Source organism: Osmerus mordax, chromosome 8, assembly GCF_038355195.1.
Source record: "Osmerus mordax isolate fOsmMor3 chromosome 8, fOsmMor3.pri, whole genome shotgun sequence".
Classification (NCBI taxonomy): Eukaryota; Metazoa; Chordata; class Actinopteri; order Osmeriformes; family Osmeridae; genus Osmerus; species Osmerus mordax.
Window position 1 is genome coordinate 11926182 of NC_090057.1, and position 17563 is coordinate 11943744.

The 17563-nt window shown below is 44.4% G+C and overlaps 2 protein-coding genes and 1 long non-coding RNA gene across 3 annotated transcripts; 1 reads left to right on the forward strand and 2 right to left on the reverse strand.

The window, feature by feature from the left end:
- Positions 1 to 4296: 4296 nt before the first annotated feature.
- On the reverse strand, positions 4297 to 9868 carry ubr7 (ubiquitin protein ligase E3 component n-recognin 7). Its single transcript, XM_067241175.1, has 11 exons — positions 9574 to 9868; positions 9071 to 9204; positions 8813 to 8873; positions 8617 to 8712; positions 8429 to 8482; positions 8150 to 8255; positions 7522 to 7655; positions 6483 to 6668; positions 6073 to 6250; positions 5543 to 5604; positions 4297 to 5260 (listed from the first exon to the last, which is right to left on the reverse strand). The coding sequence occupies exons 1-11, from the start codon at positions 9700 to 9702 to the stop codon at positions 5168 to 5170; spliced, it is 1233 nt and encodes a 410-aa protein (XP_067097276.1). The 5' UTR covers positions 9703 to 9868; the 3' UTR covers positions 4297 to 5167.
- Positions 9869 to 10193: 325 nt separating this feature from the next.
- On the forward strand, positions 10194 to 11148 carry LOC136948117 (uncharacterized). The gene is made up of 2 exons (XR_010877045.1): positions 10194 to 10403; positions 10728 to 11148. It is a non-coding gene; the product is annotated as an uncharacterized lncRNA (long non-coding RNA).
- Positions 11149 to 13043: 1895 nt separating this feature from the next.
- On the reverse strand, positions 13044 to 14209 carry tmem251 (transmembrane protein 251). The gene is made up of 2 exons (XM_067242421.1): positions 14080 to 14209; positions 13044 to 13622 (listed from the first exon to the last, which is right to left on the reverse strand). Exon 2 carries the CDS (start codon positions 13605 to 13607, stop codon positions 13173 to 13175), a length of 435 nt encoding a protein of 144 aa, XP_067098522.1. The 5' UTR covers positions 13608 to 13622; positions 14080 to 14209; the 3' UTR covers positions 13044 to 13172.
- Between the last annotated feature and the right edge of the window lie 3354 nt (positions 14210 to 17563).

Consider the following 17563-nt stretch of genomic DNA (forward strand, 5'->3'; position numbering starts at 1 on the left):
CTTCGTAGCCCATGGACTCGACACCCCGTCGCAGGCTGTGAAGAACGATGCTCCCCTCAGTGAGACCTGGCTCCCCTCAGGTAGACAGAGCTCAGCCAAACCAAACCCAGATCCCCGCCCCTCCTCAGAGGCCATCCGAGCCGGATGACGCCGTCGGCCCCATGAGCCGACACCGCGGGTGTCGAGAGGGGCGACACCCTGCGCCCTTCCTTGCATTGCTTCACCCCACAACTAAGATTACTACGATGTCAGAGGGGTGGGCAAGTAAGACGAGGTTGTTTTTTCGGTTTGTTTTTTACCATCCTCCGAACGGAACCATTCAAAAACCAGCATAGCATAAAAACAAAACAAAAAAGTGCATACCCATCGATTTAAGAGTACTGACAAGTTCACATTTTCTCCATATGTTGCTACTACCATTGTCCCCCCCGTCCCCCGTCCCCCCCACTGTGTCAAAAGACTCGAACTGTAATGATCTCTCCCACCCAGAGCGGTGTTGTCGTGTCGTGCACCTGTATTACTACCGTTCAGCCTCCCGGAGGCTCATGCGCCCGCCAGGCTCTCCGTAGAACGCCGACTCCTCCCGCCTGGCGGCGGCAGCGGGAGGTCCTCCTCTCTTAACGGGTAACGACTGACTCTTCTCTCCCAGGACTCAGCCCACGTACTTGTCGGCTTCTTCTCTTCATCACCCAAATGGCCTGATTTTGATGTCTTTTCTTGAAATGCAATGCTTTTTTCTTTTTTTGGGGGTTGACGGCAGCGGCCCGCTTTTTCGTTTTCATCCTTCGTTTCTGTTTGGGTTTTTTCACGACTGCAGGGATGTTTCCGTCTAGCTCGGGGCGTGGTCTCTGGGTCCTCGTTGTTTGCCGATGGAGTGGGGCTCTGGTTCCATCCTGAAGGCCTTGCTGCATCCCATCTGTGAGGCCGGCGATGGAAAATGGAAACTCTCTCGAGCAAAGTCGGAGCGTGTCAGGGCAGGGGTTTTTGGATGCAGGGCGGCATCGTGCGTTTCAAAGTCTTCCAGATATCCAGGCGGAAGGGAACATATTGGTGTCAAGATGTGAAGGCGATGAGCGTGTCGATTTGAAGCCAGTCTCAGCTGGCAGAGAGGAGTTATTAATAGCCATGCTCCATTATTTATGATTACATCCCAATTCAATTTCTGCTGTGTCGAATAATTTCTTTTTTTTCTTCTTATTTCTTCTTCAAGCATGCTCTGAAGGATATTTTGAGTCAAGTTGGTCTGAAGTCAAAAGTGCTTGGCAATTAGTTGGGCCTACAGTAGTCCACATAAGCTATTCTTGAGTCTAACAGAGAGAGCTTATCCGACCCATCATGGCGCACCCCCTTTGTGATTTTATCAGTGTTTGGTGGACTTGACTCTGGTCCCTGGCTACATTGTCTACCTCTTTCCTGTCTCCCCGACCTTCTACTACCCTCATTCAAATAATATTTCAAACCCTTACTATATTTTCTACCAACTGTTCCCTAATGGAAATCGCTGTAACTCTGATATATGCACATCTGATGCTGGTACTGCTGCTCTGCTAAGCTCGAACACTATAGATATCATCCTTTCTCTCAGATCCTAACATCCACAGAAACGGTTACGGGCTTTCACACTAATCATTTCGACCGCCCGTGGACGAGTCATCTCCTTTGCTGCTGCTCTCTAGCGTGAAAAAGGGACGTGTGTGTGTGTGTGTGTGCGTGTGTGTGTGCGTGCGTGCGTGCGTACACGTGGAACTGTTCACGTCTCAGTGCATGTGGGTGTGTGGTGGTGGTGTGGGACGATGGGTCCTTTGCCAAGAAGTGAAGCTCAACAATTCCTAGAGGCCTAAACCATTAAGGACACTATAGTAGGGAGGTCTTCTTCATTTTGTCCGATGATCTGTCAGGATTAAAGAAAAGGAAAGATCATTGCATTTGGTTGGTGGTTGCCTGAATCTGTAAAAGGTGTAATACACTTCACATCAGTACTTGTTTCGCTATGGGACGGCTGGACAACTAGGGGGGTGGTTGGTCACATTGACATCCAGTCATAACACTATCCAATGCTACGAGACTACTCATTGTCATGTGACCGTCCCCTAAGAGACGAGGGTAGGAGAACCAGTGTGTGTCAGCAGCAGCCCATCCCCTGGCAACCCACAGGGCCCTGTCACCAGAGGCCGCCACCCCCGGGGCCACGCCCCCTCCCCTCCTCCTGTAGCCCTCTTGGCAGTTCAGTGGTCAGCCCCTCCCCCACGGCCAAGCAGAGTGCGAAGCCCCTCGCGGCAGTGCCGTGGGTCTGCTCACCGGAGCGTGCAGGGGAAGAGCCCGGGAGAGAGACCCCGAAATAGCCACTCCCCCCTCCCCCCACCCCCGTCAGGGTCCCTGAGGCGTCTCGGTGTCAGAGCACGGAGGTCAGAGAGAGGAGGGGGTCAGGCAGGGGATGGATGGAGATGCGGCCGCTAGTATGGGACTGCAGACACGAGACGCTGTCAACACTTTTCCATTACAGAAATCCCTCCCCACCCAGCAGGAGAAGGGATCGAAGCGATACCAAATCTAATCACACGCGGCCCTCCCCCACCACAGGCTCAGATAAGGGAATCCCCCCCCCCCCCCAGGAGGAGGTGTCGAAATACCGCTGTTTCAGTCCGTGCTCTTTTTCAGGAGCTTGGCTTTTGGAGCTTTTTTTTGAAGGGAAGCGTTTGAATCCCGGGAGCCAGGATTGTTGCTCCCCTCGTCCGTTGTCCCGTTTGAACCCGTAGCCCTGTAAGGACGAACAAAGCTATAGTGGCGTGTTGAATGCATCGCTTGTAAGGTGTGAGTGGGTTTTACTCAGAATACTCCCTGACCGAGCTCATTTCAGACCCCTGTACTCCGTCTGTGGTCTGGAAGTACAAAGCTTTTGCTGGACAACGATACGACTTTTTTAAGAATGCTTCTATTTTTTGGGGGGGGTGGGGGGGGGGCGGGCGTTTGCAGTTTAGGCCACAGATTCGAGTTAGGAGCATGAAGACCAGCCTCTGCAGTATGTCTTAAGCTGTAGCGACGTTTGTTTAGGTTTTCATGCCACAGATGAATTCATTCCTTTGCTCTGTAGCATTTGAGCTTTTGACTACGACAGTTAAGCAACGTCGTGACGAAAGACCTCGACCCTGGCTCGAGAGCGACGATCGCGCTTTTCAAATACTGTTTGAGAGTCTAAGATGTTCATTTGTTGATTCATATGCTGTTGATGTTAGACGATATTAAAAGACTGAGGGTCTTACCTTGCACTTAAGTACACACACCCCCTCCCGTTGTTGTATGTTCTGCTCAGTATTTGTTATCCTCACGATGGAGAGGTGCCCTTCACTTGTTTGAGCTGGACACCCGTGACATACCCGCCTACATATTCTCTGAAGATATATATTTTTTCAAGTACTCATTTGCTGGTAAGCTCTCAAAGGTCAAATGTTTTGCCTCAAACAATGCACTCACTAATATCCTTAGGTTGTCCCAGGAACCAGCAGTTGTAGCTGGGCACGGTTGAAGGGTAGGTCGGTCGGAGGCGAAGGGAGGAAGTTAACTTATTTTTCTTCTTTCATGAACATCCTCTTTCAGAGGTGTACGGGGAGGGTTCTTCCTGTTTTAACCCCCCCCCACCCCACCCATGGATGGAGACGAAAGAGTGCCTTCTCTGCCAGTGGCCGGGTACCCTCCTTACCTGCGTCTTATGCAAACCTTTTTCTACCTGCCCACGCAATCCAGTCTCTTTGTAATAGTGTAGCCAATGCATCGTGTACATAGTGATTTTCAAAGAGTATTTTTTTGGTTTTATTTTAGGTACCTTTGTCTCTGAAAAAGTATTGGTTTGTTGTACATAGACAGTTTTTCTATATATAAAACAAATATGCCCCATATATTTGTTGTATATATATATAGAGAGAGAGAGAAAGGATAAGACGCATTCTCGTAGCTACTTGTAAGGAATTGTGGAAATTCTATTTTTCTACTCTTCTCGATAAAGAGTGTGAAAGTGGTGAGCTCAAATCTGCATTTTAGGTGACTGACAAAATAAACAGCTTTGATAGAAATGAAGGATTTGTGTGGAGTTTTTTCCTTTGTGAAAAAAAACAACTGCTGGTGAGAACGTCAAGCTTAACAGATTTTCGTCTCAGTTGACATTCAAAACTTGTATTCCTAAAATCAATCAATGCAGGAAAGTACTCAAATTAAGCCATGATACTGGACAGAGGGTATTTTATGATTCCCCTGTGTGGGAAGAAAGAAAGCATTTTCCCTGTGAATTACAGGTGTGGCTTCTTGTATAACTTTGACCGAAAAAACAGTAAATTGACAATTTCTTTATTTCTCAAAGAACACTAAAAAGGGACAAAAATCCGACATGGTTATAGACTTAACAATTTCGATGTGGTTCGGCACTGACTTCTACTACACTTGTGTCTGAATAAAGAATATTTAATAAGTACAGCAGTGACATTATTTAATCAGCAAGATGGTAATGCAATGGAGCATATTGTGGCGAAATGCCTTTTGTTTGGACCAGGTTAACTACGGTTTGACCCTTTTCTCTGACCCCTGCAAGGCAGTGAAGGGTAATGCATTCAGTTTGAATGTTTGAAGAAAGAACCTATTGAAGTCTACCCTCAAATGAATGCTTAATGAAATGTCAGGGGAACCGCTGTCATAAGCACAGGGTCCGTAATGTCTGTATACAGCTCTTTCCTTTTGTCTGGAAAAAGTCTTAAAGGGGCCACAATAAGATGACCTTTCCTTCTGGGAAATAAAGATATATTCCACATTGATCAAAGCGAGCCTCTAAAATGACTGGCTGGGGTTAGTTTCCTTCAGTAACCTGCAGAGACCTAATGAACCGTGTAAATATGCTGAGGAGGAGCCAGGACAACAAAGCACACTGTTGATCAGAGCGGCATCGAGGCTGACACACCAAAACCGATTTTCCGGTACAAAACACGTTTCAAATGCATACTGGTTGAAAATACAGAAGACGGGAGAACAGACGACATGGACTCCAAAGACATGTGGGGAGAGTGGGACCATATTTTCACAAAGTGAAATGAAGAACAAGAAGTCAAGTAGCGACAGGTGTTTGGGAATGTGGGAAGGAGAGACGTGGGCGGGGGGGGGGGGGGGCAGATGGGATGGAGCCACTTCAGCTGCAGTAGTACTGGCCGGCGTTGGCCCGCCTCCTCTTGCGGCTCTGCTGCTGCTCGAAGAACTGCCGGATGTCCTCCGGAGTCACCACCTGGTGGACGCAGGAGGGGGGCCGCACCGGCGAGGTCAACACATCTCTTATGGCCCGCAACGCAAACATGGAATCACACACATACACACACACACCCCCCCTATATATTTTTTTTCTTATGCACATTAACTTGAATTATCATCCTGGTTAGTAACGGTAAAAAGAACTGTGCAGGCTTTAGTACCTCCCAGATCATTTTCTCACACCGACTCACTGAGCATGACCCCCAAAGCGGTCCCCTCCTCTTGAATAGTAGCGCTAATGGCCAAAGTTGTCACTGACCTTTCCCTCCTCTGCGAATCTCTGCAGGAAATCCTTCAGCTCGGTCTTCATGTCATTGTATCCTGAGAAGGAGGAAAAGAGACTGGTTTAGCATGCGGCGAAGAGTCGCTGCAGCTGCAGCTCTGCTGGCTGCGCTCGCTCGCCTAGATCCCCCGGTGGCCTCGCAAAAGGAATTCAATCTGGGGCTCAACAAATGCAGCCCAATGGACAGGTCAAACCCATTCAACACCTGTTTGCCCTCTTTCCTTTCCCCGTTTACACTTTCGGGTTCAGTTTATTAGACATGAAGCCCAGTTCTTTATTACTACAAAATGTAAGCTCTGCATCTAAACCCTTCTTCGGCTTCATCACTTGGGCGATTAATAAGGGAGCAGGGAGGAGAGAAAAAAAAGACTTCTAGACATGAACATTTCTAGACTTTCCATCACAAATCTCAAATGTAATGTCTTAATGTAGACCCACATACACATTCAGGAAGAAGCCATGTTCCAGGACAAGCCTGTGTCTTTCCTCTCCCCCCCCCCCCGTACCGTGGATGATCTCCAGCTGCTGCACGCGCCCGAGGTTGTCGAGGGCTGACATCAGCGGGTCGCGACCCTCGGCGCCGCCCCGCCGCTCCTGCTCTGTGGTCTTGCCCTTGTTCTCGTAGGCCAGGACGGTGTCGGACTCATCCAGCAGGAAGGACACGCCCGCCTCAGCGTACGACCTCTAAACGTCCCCCGGGGAGGCAGGAAACGGATAAGCAAACCGTACCAAGTCGAGGAGGACATTGAGGGTCTGTTGTGAACTGGTCTCCACAAATGTCATTTCCTCTAATTACAGAAGCATAAATACTTCAAATACACACATGCTTCCTTAAAACGTGAGTTCATTCCGTGTCGACGGCTTGAGGAGATACTTAAAAAGGCTTTGTTCTAGAGAAGCAGTCAGGGCACCTTACCTTGCAGCTGGCACAGGAGCAGAGCTTGGTCCGCCAGGCTGAGGGCCAGAACACGGCTCCGGTCCGGGTCTTCTCCGGCCCTCTGCTCTTCAGCTCGGTCAGCCTGCACTCCGGAGCCTCGGAGGGAGACCCCACCTCCAACTCCTGGTGCTTCCTCTTACAGCTCGATGACCCGTTGGCTTTTGACTGCAGAACAGACCGCGTGTTTAATGAACGTACGGTTCTTCATTCGCAATACGTGTTCTTAACTCTCCTCTAACCCTATCCTGGATGTATAATTGTGTCTTGCTGAGTCTAGATGTACGGTTGAATTCAAGAGAGACGTGAGTTTAGGAGTCAAGGAGTCTCGACACAACTTGACAAGATGGGGCCAGGCCAATTCACGACAAAGCCGTTACACACGCCATTCACTCAAGCATCAGCGCTACTGAGAACTGAATAGCATCAGGCGGGAAATGTGTGCACGTCTTCCCAGCAAGAAAACGGTTTGTATGTAAATGTAGAAGCTCTTGGGTTGCCATATTAGCTGTCAAATGACTTGAGAGGCTGACTAATAAAATTGATCTTGTTTATCGTATGTGGAGTCGCAAAACCTTAAGGCTGCTCCCTGTAGACCGGAGAATATGAGGTTTGGCACGGGCCATTTATCCCCTAAATACCCACAGGGTAGTAAACCAGCTGGGTGCTGCGCACACACGCTGCTTGGTGCTGGAGGAATAGTGCCACCTAGTGGTAATCCTCCACTCACCAGAGCACAGTCCAAACCTCTTTCAGAGTAACATGAGGACAGAGGTCTAAACAGTTTTGTGTCAGTACGAAAAGAGATTTGTCCATGATTATATATATATACACACACACGCCAACCCAACATTCATTTGACTCAAGCAGTTGAACAAGCCAGTTCCCTGCCCACGTCTGCTAAAAACAGCACGCGTGGCTGCGTGTGGGATTCTAAGGTGACGTATTAAATGTCTTATCCATTGTCGGCGTTAACAAAGATGGGGCTCCGTAATGAGGCGGAGTGGGGTGGTTGTCCTACCATGTCCTCCCCGTGGTTGGTGAGACTTGTGGAGGCCTCTTCTGTTCCGTCCTTCCCTTCCTCGCTGTGCTGTCCTCCCTCCGTCTTCACCTCCTCCTCTACTTTTCCCGGGCTGACTTTGGTCACAGGGGGCACTGAGTGGACAACCATACAATGAAGCCATGGCCTTCTTGTGAGCAACGTAGAAGATTCAACGACAAACCCCCCCAAAAATGACAACCGCAACTACTACACAAATTCAATGTGTGCAGGCAGGCACTCGATAACAATGATTATTTTATCCCGCTCCATACTTTTATACTAGCCTTGTGCTGCCTTCGGGTCACATGACCCAAAGGTTCATAAGGAACCATCGTTGTGTTTACCCAATACAAAAACAAATTAAAATAATTTTCTTTTAACCTTCGCAATGTGGGGGGTCTGAGACAGCCCAAGGATTAAAAGAAAATGCTTCACTTTGTTTTTGTATGCGGTAAAGTTGTCGCAATACGACGGTGGGTCACAATGACTGATGGGTCAGAATGACCCGAAGATAACAAGGGTTAACATCCTTGAAAACCGTGTCGGGATGACGTCCGTTTTTTTTAAACCTTGATGCAGCGCAAAGTAAAGAGTGTGACGGTGTCACCTTCCAGGTGGGCTGCGTAGATCCACAGGAAGGCGTTCTTGTTCATGCACGACTCACACACCATCTCCTGAAGCTCCACGCACTCTGGAACAGGGCGGCTCAGGTGCTGCAAGAACATCGTTGGACTATGAGAGGCAAGTTCTCAATAGATAGTCATTTGCAGATGGGTGTTCCTCTTTCATTGTAAAACGGGTTTACATAGATGGATATATATCTATATAGATGACTCTGAATGTCGATTTCAAGGAGACCGTTTTGCTGGGGTGCTTTGCTTCCTACCCTGCCATGGAGCCAGTCCTCACAGACGATGCACTGAATCATTTCATCTTCCACCTGTGACGTGAGGGAAATATGTTTGCTGTTGTGGTTTTGACGTTATTGTATCATAGATTGGAAGGTAAAAGTGCGTTCTCACTCGATGTGTATGGAAACAAGGTTGTGTATTCGAATATTCAACACATTCTTACATGGTCTTCAGGGTCTGGATATGGTCTGTTACAAGTGCAATACAGACCAAAGAAGTTATGGCTGTACTTGTTGTCAGTGTTCAATGGATCTTTCTCCTACAAAAAAGAGTCAAATAAAAAATTATGTTTTCATATTGTTCTTGTTGTCATTTAAAGGATGAATGAACACATTCCATGAAATAGTATGGAACCTTACAGAGTACAGCTTGCACTCCGTCTGTCCAAATTTGCTGTTTCCACAGTCACAGCGGAAGTTTCTGTGAGAAGATAGGGCATGTCACATTTCACAAACAAAATGAAGCTTTTGCCGCACATCTTATGTTTTGTCGAGCACAATTCGCCGAGCGCAATCACTGGTCTTCAAAACCAAGACAATGCGAGACATACATTTTTTTTTTTTAAGAGTTCCGAACATCTTGTCCAAATCCAACTCCAAGCATATATCCAAGCTCACCTTTTGGTGTACAGTTCGAATAGATCATGGCCCTCATGGCATTTGTAGGAGCAGGCCAGACAGACGCCTGCTGGTTCACCCCCCTTTGGTGTGCAGGTGTTACAGGCATATAGGGCCTGTCTTTTCACATGCCCCTGCCAAAACAAAATCAAGACAAACATGGTACATGTCATAGATTGATTTGTACAAGAGGCAGATAGTAGAAACCTGCCCTGCCTACACAAGTGGATTAGTTTGGATACATTAAAGCAGAACCTTAAAATAGCACACAGGTCACCTATGAATTGAAAAACAAAAGGTACCGTACGTGATCGTATCCCATTTCTGGCCTGTGCCACGGCACTTGCTTTTAGAGGTAGACCTCATTTTTTGCAGCTTGTTATTCAAAAATATGTAATAACTAACCACTATCAAACAATCTATAGCAAAGCTGTAGCATTGCTAATAATACAGAGCACGACAATGCATGTAGGCCTGTGTCTTTCATAACGCCAACAGGATACCTCTGGATATGAACACTTTTCAGAATCACTGCCCCCCAAAACGGCTGATGCCTCGTTCTCCAACTCCTCGTCCTCTTCCAGAACATCTACTAAGGAAAGAGTCGCCTCGTCTCCCTCATTTGCCGCCATCCTAGATGAGAAAGGGAAAATGACTGCAAGTTCCTGTTCCAGGGCAAACAAAAACGGCTACCCAGAATACCCAGGCTGGTAAGTGCCAACAATATCGCGGATTTTGCTTGCAAAGTTAAAAACAGTATGTCGACCAATTCCACCTAAAATAAATAACGTCTAGCCATGAGTGCTTTGTTGACAACTAGACACAATGTTGCTTCAAATGACAACATCCGCACGATTTCCGGAATGTGCGACGCGTTAAATTATTTGGCGGGAATTAATTTAAAAAAGGACCTTTGATTACCCTGGTTTGCTCAGTCTGAAAGATATTTTCAGATGCTTATAGGTTGAAAATTATGTTTACATTGCATCCCATTAGTCTATAATGTGTTGACATAAACTATATCAACAAAAAACGTTTCATCTGAAAAAGTGCTAAAGTATCCGATTGGACGTAAAAGGTAAAGGATGTGACGACTTGGAAAGTTGAAAGTTCATAGTTTGCAGCATAACAAATATGGAGCTACGGGGGGAGCTCAAATATAGAGACGGAAGAAAGAAAGAATTATTAATGAAAACAGAAAATAGTTTACCCTCATTGATAGTGGGGATAAAGAAATTGAACGCCGACGTATCGGTGCTTCTTACCGAGCTAGTTGTGCAAGAAAAACTTAACGGGGGCAGTGACGACCAGGGAGATTTTGAAGCTGATGATGGTGAGATTTAAATTATGCCGTAGGCCCTTTTCTTTAGAGCTGGTGTCAAAGTAAAAAATCAAGATAGCTAGCAGTTTCCCAAATCCTATCCGTATGACTTTTCTTTATAAATTTGCTAGGTAGCTAGCGGGTTAGGGTGGCTCCCTTCTTTATCCATTCAAAAACAACTATTTACGTGCACTATCAAATGTAGCCTAATAATTGTTTGATTTGGTTATATAGCACCAACGCTAATGAGCAAAGCCTTGTTATGTCAGTCAATAGTTTCGCTGATAATCTCCTAAGAAATATATTGATGTGTATAACATGTATTTTATGTTGTAGATGGAGAGAATGACAGTGACGACGAGGAGGAAGACACAAAAATTGTGATCAAGGCTCCTGTGTCAGAACCTCCAGCAAAACGATCTAAAAGCCTGAGAACATAAGGGCTCAAGGGCCACAATGGCGCCTGGTCCACTACAACAAAACTGTGGGATTTATACTTTGTCATAACTCATGTATCAGGCAAATAATCTTCACCTCACAAAACGAGTGTAATTTAGGTTTATTTCTTGTTGACAGATCAGAAAGTTGTTCTAGTGTTTGCCTTCTTGTAAAAATGACTGAATGACATTTTCCAAAACATAGTTTTTTTTCTTCTAATCCCAGGCCTTTTTTGTTTTTGTGTAACACAGTGCACTTACAAAAGAAATACAATCAGAAGCTCAAACATACTCTTTCAAGAAAATAAACATTAAGACAAGCCCTTTGTGTTCTTACACCACTGATTTAAGAGATATTGGAAAAACTGAAAATGTACATGTAGCCATGAAGAGTTCCAATGGAAGCCTGTGTCTATGAGCAACCCTGTGCATTCAAATTATGGGATGGAGGTCTTTGGCAAAAAGGAAGTCCACAAAATGCATAAGGACCTGTCAGTTTATGTACTTCCATGAACAAGTCTACTTCAAATTATTTTTTTACGGGAAGATGAAAGGTTTCAGTCTTACCGAGGCAACTCATCTGTCAAATATTTATAATGGTTTGTGACCACACCTGGGGGGTTAAAGAAAAGTCAATTAGTCATTTCAACAGCTTTTCTTTAGAAGGTTGCATTTAGGTCTGAGGACTTAATAACTAAATGATACACAAATATTTACAGTGTTGTGCCCAGACCTCTCAAATAGAGAATATGTAGACAAACCTTTCAACATAGCCAATCCGGGGAATCCCAGCTAAGTTGTTTACATATTGAGGTAATGGTTTTGAACTAGCAAATACTGAAACCCTGATTGGCTTAAATGACCTTGTTTTATTTTAGTAGGTGCAATGTTACACTGCAACTACAACTCCAAATAGATGGCACCTGTTTAAATGGAGAAAATGGACAAGGGGTTTATTATGATTAAGAAAACATGCCACAAGAAATTACCTAAAATACAGTCCAACTTCCAAGTAGACAGTGCTTTATTGTATTCAAGGATCAACTGAAAATAAATAGTCCACCATTCCCTTTTAGTTAGATCCATTTGCCAGATTGAATGTTAAATAATTCTCAATTACATTCATTACTTAAGAACCAAGGAGATTCCAAACTAGTAGAGATGTATACCCGTCAATCAATATAAAACAAAGAAAACACAATAACCCAATGCTAATATTTAAGTTCAAATGAATGTAGGAAATGTACTTGAGATCATGTCACAGGGCTGTGTGAAATGACACAGACAGCCATATTCATTTGTCACATTTTCATAGAAAGGGGAACAGTTCAAAAATAGTCTCCATTTCAAATGGGAAGGCTTCATCCTGTTTCCTTTACCGTTTCTTTGCTCAGGATTTGAGATAATATGATTGGCAGTATTAATGTACCTTGGAGCTCTACATTTCTAAAAGATTCTGTAATTGCTTATCAATATTCCTACATTATTACACAACAGACCGGTGCTTCTAAATCCCACATAAAAGGACGCAAATATATTCACAAATTAATCATACGGTTTCATCAGTACAATGGCACACAATGTGAACAATGTTTGATAACTGGTTGCTGGGCTTCAGAATGTGAATGTTCAGCATACCAATCCTTACAGGAATTCCTAAAAAAAGGCACAAGCTATTCCCCACCCCCCCAAAGAAATACTAAATTCAACCCATTTCATAAATACAAAATGTGTCCATATTGCAAGAGACAGAATGACACAAATGTTTTGTATAACAAGATATGCCACACATCACTGAACTAACACATTTGAATACATTCAAACAAAAATACACAGTGCTGTGATACTTGTCATTGTACGTTTTACAATGGATTTGAAATGTTAAAGTACCTACAGACCTTTCTCAACTAACTTGCCAATATGGCTTCTTCAATGCTTTCCTCATAAATTGTTTTTTTTTAAGACAGGGAACTGAGTTATTTATTAAAATACCAAAGTAAATGGCCTTTTCATTAAATGAATAAACTGGTTTCACAGGTTGTATCAAGAATACCCAGCACCATTTGGTCCAATCTTTGTTCTGTGCAAGAAAGGACAAAACTCATTGGAGTGACACACCTACCCTTGTTCATTTTAGGGATCCCAGACGCCTACAAAATAAACCAACCCCTTAATAATATTGCCCAGTGAAGCCTGTTCTATAAAACACTGTTTTGTGATACTGCGAGGGAGTGTTTTGGAACATAAGGGTTCAGAGGGTCAGAAGTAAGTTGCCCAGTTAACGTGCCTAGTTAACAGCAGCTCCCCAGAGTTTCCCATGTCAGCAGTCCCTTGGTTGGCCCCTTCAAGTGTCAATCAGCTGCAGCCGGCTGATCTGATTTGATGCCTTGGCAAAAGTGTGGTGGCGGTTGCAAAGGACTGCCAGGCATATAGGCAGGATGCAGTAGCCCACTGTCTTGGGGTCAGCACGGGTACATGAGTAAAGGAAGAGGAAAACCTGGAGGTAGGGGATGAGGAATATGGTTGCCCATACCCAGAATGGCAAGAGCAGGAGTTGAGTCTTGAGACTCTGGGCCCAGGTAAACAAGGAGGGGAGAGGAGAGGAGGCAGTGTCCCCTGCCTGGTTCTGCTCCTTCTCCTGGGCTACCCTCTCCACATGCTCGAGGGTGAAGCGGTTATAGGTCTGGTTGATTTCAAATACATAGTAGACGGCTGCCACACTAGCCAGCAGGTACAGCCCCACGCCAATCCACCCCATCCGCTGGCGGAAGTTCATCATTCTCCATACTCGGCCCTGGAACAAAAGCCGAGAGGTTGGAGGCATACAATCTAATTCAGTAAGTTTCAGGGTCGTTCATATGGGAATGACAGTGTTTTATCACAGGGTCTTCATTCTTGTTTTGAACATATCAGCTGTAGCACGGGCGACGGTATGCATACTATGCAATTAAAACAAACCAGTCATGAGAAACATACCCGATTTATTTAGCAAACCAGCTATATACCACACGTTAGCTAGCCTTGCTAATTAGTGAGCAAATCTAGTTGTTTACGCACTTAAAAAGACAAACTTCTGGTGGAATATTTGTGAGAATGGTAGAGCAAGGTAATAGACCTACAACTAACACGTTAGTGTTGCTAGCGAGACATTATGCTAGCCTACAGAACAAATACCATTATGATTCGACCTAGTTTGCTAACAGTAGCTAGCAAGCTTAAGTATTAAAGTTGTAAAACAGTTATTCCCTCACCTCGCCTTCGTTTACATGTCAACTCAATCAGTTGACTGAGGCCACTTGCCGATGGTTAATTTCATTTAAATTCATTGTATATTATTTCCAAAAGACCAGGCTGCTACCATGATTCTATCCCTTGTTGTCATATGACTTGTAACACCACAAGACTAGACATCCGGGGAAGTGTCATCGAAAATATGTCAGTGTGCCATCTACTGTTGAAACTGTAAACTATGTGTACGGCCAATATTTTACAGGCTGTAAGAGTTAATAACGGTTACACTTTCTACATTATTACAACCTGATTATATAGACACGAATGATTGTTGATGGCTAAAGTTACAGATTTTGTCCTTCTACTAGTGAACTTCTACTAGTTCAGTTTGCACAGTGTTTTTATTGGCCATACATAAACAGCAGTTCACCTTTCGCTGATGGAATACAGAACACCATAATTAATCAACAGTTTTATTCGGCTTTTAGATTTTTAGGGAAAGGTTCATTAATGATGACGACACCTGCGCTTTCAAAATCAACCACGAATATTATTTCCAGATGATGGGTGAAATGGGTGTCACAGCCTATATTGTGCAATGTATTTGTCAAGTGCAAACAGCGTCAACACTTAGCTCTGTCCGCCTGACAGGGAAAATGTAACCAGGGAATACATGTTGAATCCTACATTAGTTTTTTTTTAAATGTTCTTAAGGTTTACGTAAACTGTGACAATGTTTCAAAATCATGTGTGGTATAGTACATGAAATCTCATTCTCAGTTTTTCACAATTGTTAACACGTTTCTCAAAACAATAACGGCTTTCTCAAAACTGCACACACAAAACTGAAAACTTTTTCATAGTCAAACATAAAACAGCACACAAATATGCAGGAAAAAAAGTTTTATTTCTGAACAGTACACAACTGTCAACGGGCCTGCTCGACCCCCATTGAATCCAACCTCATTACAGTATTCATATAGCTCATTAGCTGTGTCATGCTCCTGGATCTGCTGAAACAGACAGCATGAGAATGCAGAGGGAGTCAGGTGGCTGAGCGGTTAGGAAATCGGGCTAGTAATCAGAAGGTTGCCGGTTCGATTCCCTGGTCGTGCAAAATTATGGTGTGGCCTTGGGCAAGGCACTTCACCCTACTTGCCTCGGGGGAATGTCCCTGTACTTTCTGTAAGTCGCTCTCGATAAGAGTGTCTACTAAATGTAAATGTAAGTTATAGTATAGACACAGATAGGTCAACACAGTGGGCTACAGTGAGACACTGTAGAAAAGGAACAACAGCAGTGCTGAATGTATGGGACTTACAAGCACAAACTCTCGCTGTAACTCCTTGATGTGGTCTGTGTTCCGGTCGAATGGGACTCTTGTTTCATCCGCATGGCATTCCTGCGGAGAAAACGGTCCAGTGTAGAGAGGCTGCAGGCTGGATGTTTCTGAATGTGGCATGGTCAGCCAGGATCCTGGTTTGTATCTGTCTAAGTGTGATAGTGTTGTTTTCACAAACCATATTCACAATGTCAGTCTGCTGTTCGGCTGTGAAAGTGCATGTTCTTCCTCCACGGTGTGGTTCTCTTTCAGTCCTGCAAAATACAAATACTGTGAGCACACTGTTCTATTGATATGCAGTATTTCAGTACACAAGGCTAATAGATGTCATACCTGTTCTCCATTCTAAAGGTTCTAATGATGGCAGCAACTGTGAAGCGGCTGAGATTTGGTTGGACCCTCTGGCCAGCCTCCCTCATGCTCAAACCATGGTTGAGCATGTGGTCAACCATGTGGCCCGAATCTCATTAGAGATGACCGTTCTCCTTCTTCTTTCTCCTCCTTCCTCTTCTCCTCTTCCTCCTTCTTGTCTTCCTGTTCCTCCTCCTTCTTGTCTTCCTCTTCCTCTCCTTCCTCCTTCTTGTCCTCTTCCTTGTCCTCCTCCTCTCACTCTTACCCCTCTCCTTCTCTGGTTGTCGATATGTTCGAAGTTCTCCATTGTTCACCAAACAAAACAGACGCTCAAGGCCCTTTTTATGCTGCAGTCCTGATCGCAAATTGCTCACCAGACCTGAGTGTTTAGAGATTTGAATAGTTGTGTGTTGTAGGTTGATGCTTTGGGATTTTACATGAGAAGTGTGTGCAACAACTGTACATTGTGTGTAGTGTTTTGACAACAAGGTGATGTGTAATTGACATCAGTGTGTAAACAAGGAAAGTCAGAGTCTGATGCAGATAAGGGAGTGTGGAGTAGTGCCATATTGGGTCAAGCAATTGGTACATGAAGTGAAGGTTGTGAAAATTGTGCCAAATTTTTGCTTTTTGTGTGTTAACAATTGGGAAAAACTGTAACACTGTACATTGATAAGTATCATGTTTAGATACAACACCCTGTTGTCATTCCTCACTGGAATGAGTACTGATCTATAATAAAGGACCGTAGAAGTTCGTAAGGAGGACTGACACAGTCCACTGTTGAATCACCAGTGTAAAATGTATGATTCTTTCAAATATGAGGTAGGCTACTGTGAATTAGTAACGTAAATGTGAAGCTGGGCTATTCTTGGCTTATATCTGCCTCATTTCTTTTGAGCTGAAATGCATTTTGGCCGAAAAATTGTGAAATCATCAAAGTAAAATTTACATCTGGCAGTAGGTCCTTGAACCCCATTTGATCTACAATTATGACTAATACTGTGTTTAATGCAGTGGATATGGGTGCTCCTTCATATGCAGATGACGGTGCAATCGGTAAGAGAGGGATATATGTTCCCTTTTTCCCTGTTTTGAGGAAGGTTCATGAGACAATATATAAGGTGGAGGATGGATCTAGTAGGGGTTAAGGCTGCCTGTGTCTTGCTGTTGTACCCTGTATGTTTTTCCATAAGGAAGGCTGTGGAGGGGTGTCTGTTCCTGCATGGGCAACCTCAAAAGTACTTTTTTTGAATATAGAAGGGAAATGTGAGAGTCCTCATGTGCTAGTGCCTGGACAGGTGTGGGATGGCTTCCCCCTGCCTGAAGAGTCCCTGTTTGCTGTTTCTGGGGCCTGCTGGTTCTCAACTTTGGATATAGCGAGCAGATTACATCAAGTTATTGTAGCAGAATTATACACGATGAAGACCACTTTTTGTACTTACTACGTAATATGTAAATTCAATTAGTTATTTCAAATTAGTTATTTTGTTTGGCAGGGGAATGATGCACCTTCCCCGAATCATTCAATTATTCCACCCGTTTGATGAACACAGCCCCACTGACTTTCACGGAAATTGCACAAAATACCCATTTCTGTTTGTTTTGCCAGGACTGTTTGTCACCACAAGATATTGAATCAAATTAGTTTGGTACTTGTTTTGGCATTATGACAAGGTTTTAAAGGGAAAAGATACCACCAATTGAAGTCCTAAGACATTAACACATTTCAAACATAAAAGGTAGAGAACAAGAAGTTTTACTGCAAAAGGTATTGTTCAAATGCTGAACTGTAAGGATAAAAGAAAGCC

Bases quoted from the DNA above. Each gene is read 5' to 3' on its own strand.
- ubr7 (XM_067241175.1), bottom strand. From the start codon at position 9,702: ATGGCGGCAAATGAGGGAGACGAGGCGACTCTTTCCTTAGTAGATGTT. The intron at 9,205-9,573 runs GTATCCTGTTGG...TTGTTTTGGCAG, and splicing joins AAAAGTGTTCATATCCAGAG to GGGCATGTGAAAAGACAGGC. The intron at 7,656-8,149 runs GTGACACCGTCA...TTGTCCACTCAG, and splicing joins CTACGCAGCCCACCTGGAAG to TGCCCCCTGTGACCAAAGTC.
- tmem251 (XM_067242421.1), bottom strand. From the start codon at position 13,607: ATGATGAACTTCCGCCAGCGGATGGGGTGGATTGGCGTGGGGCTGTAC.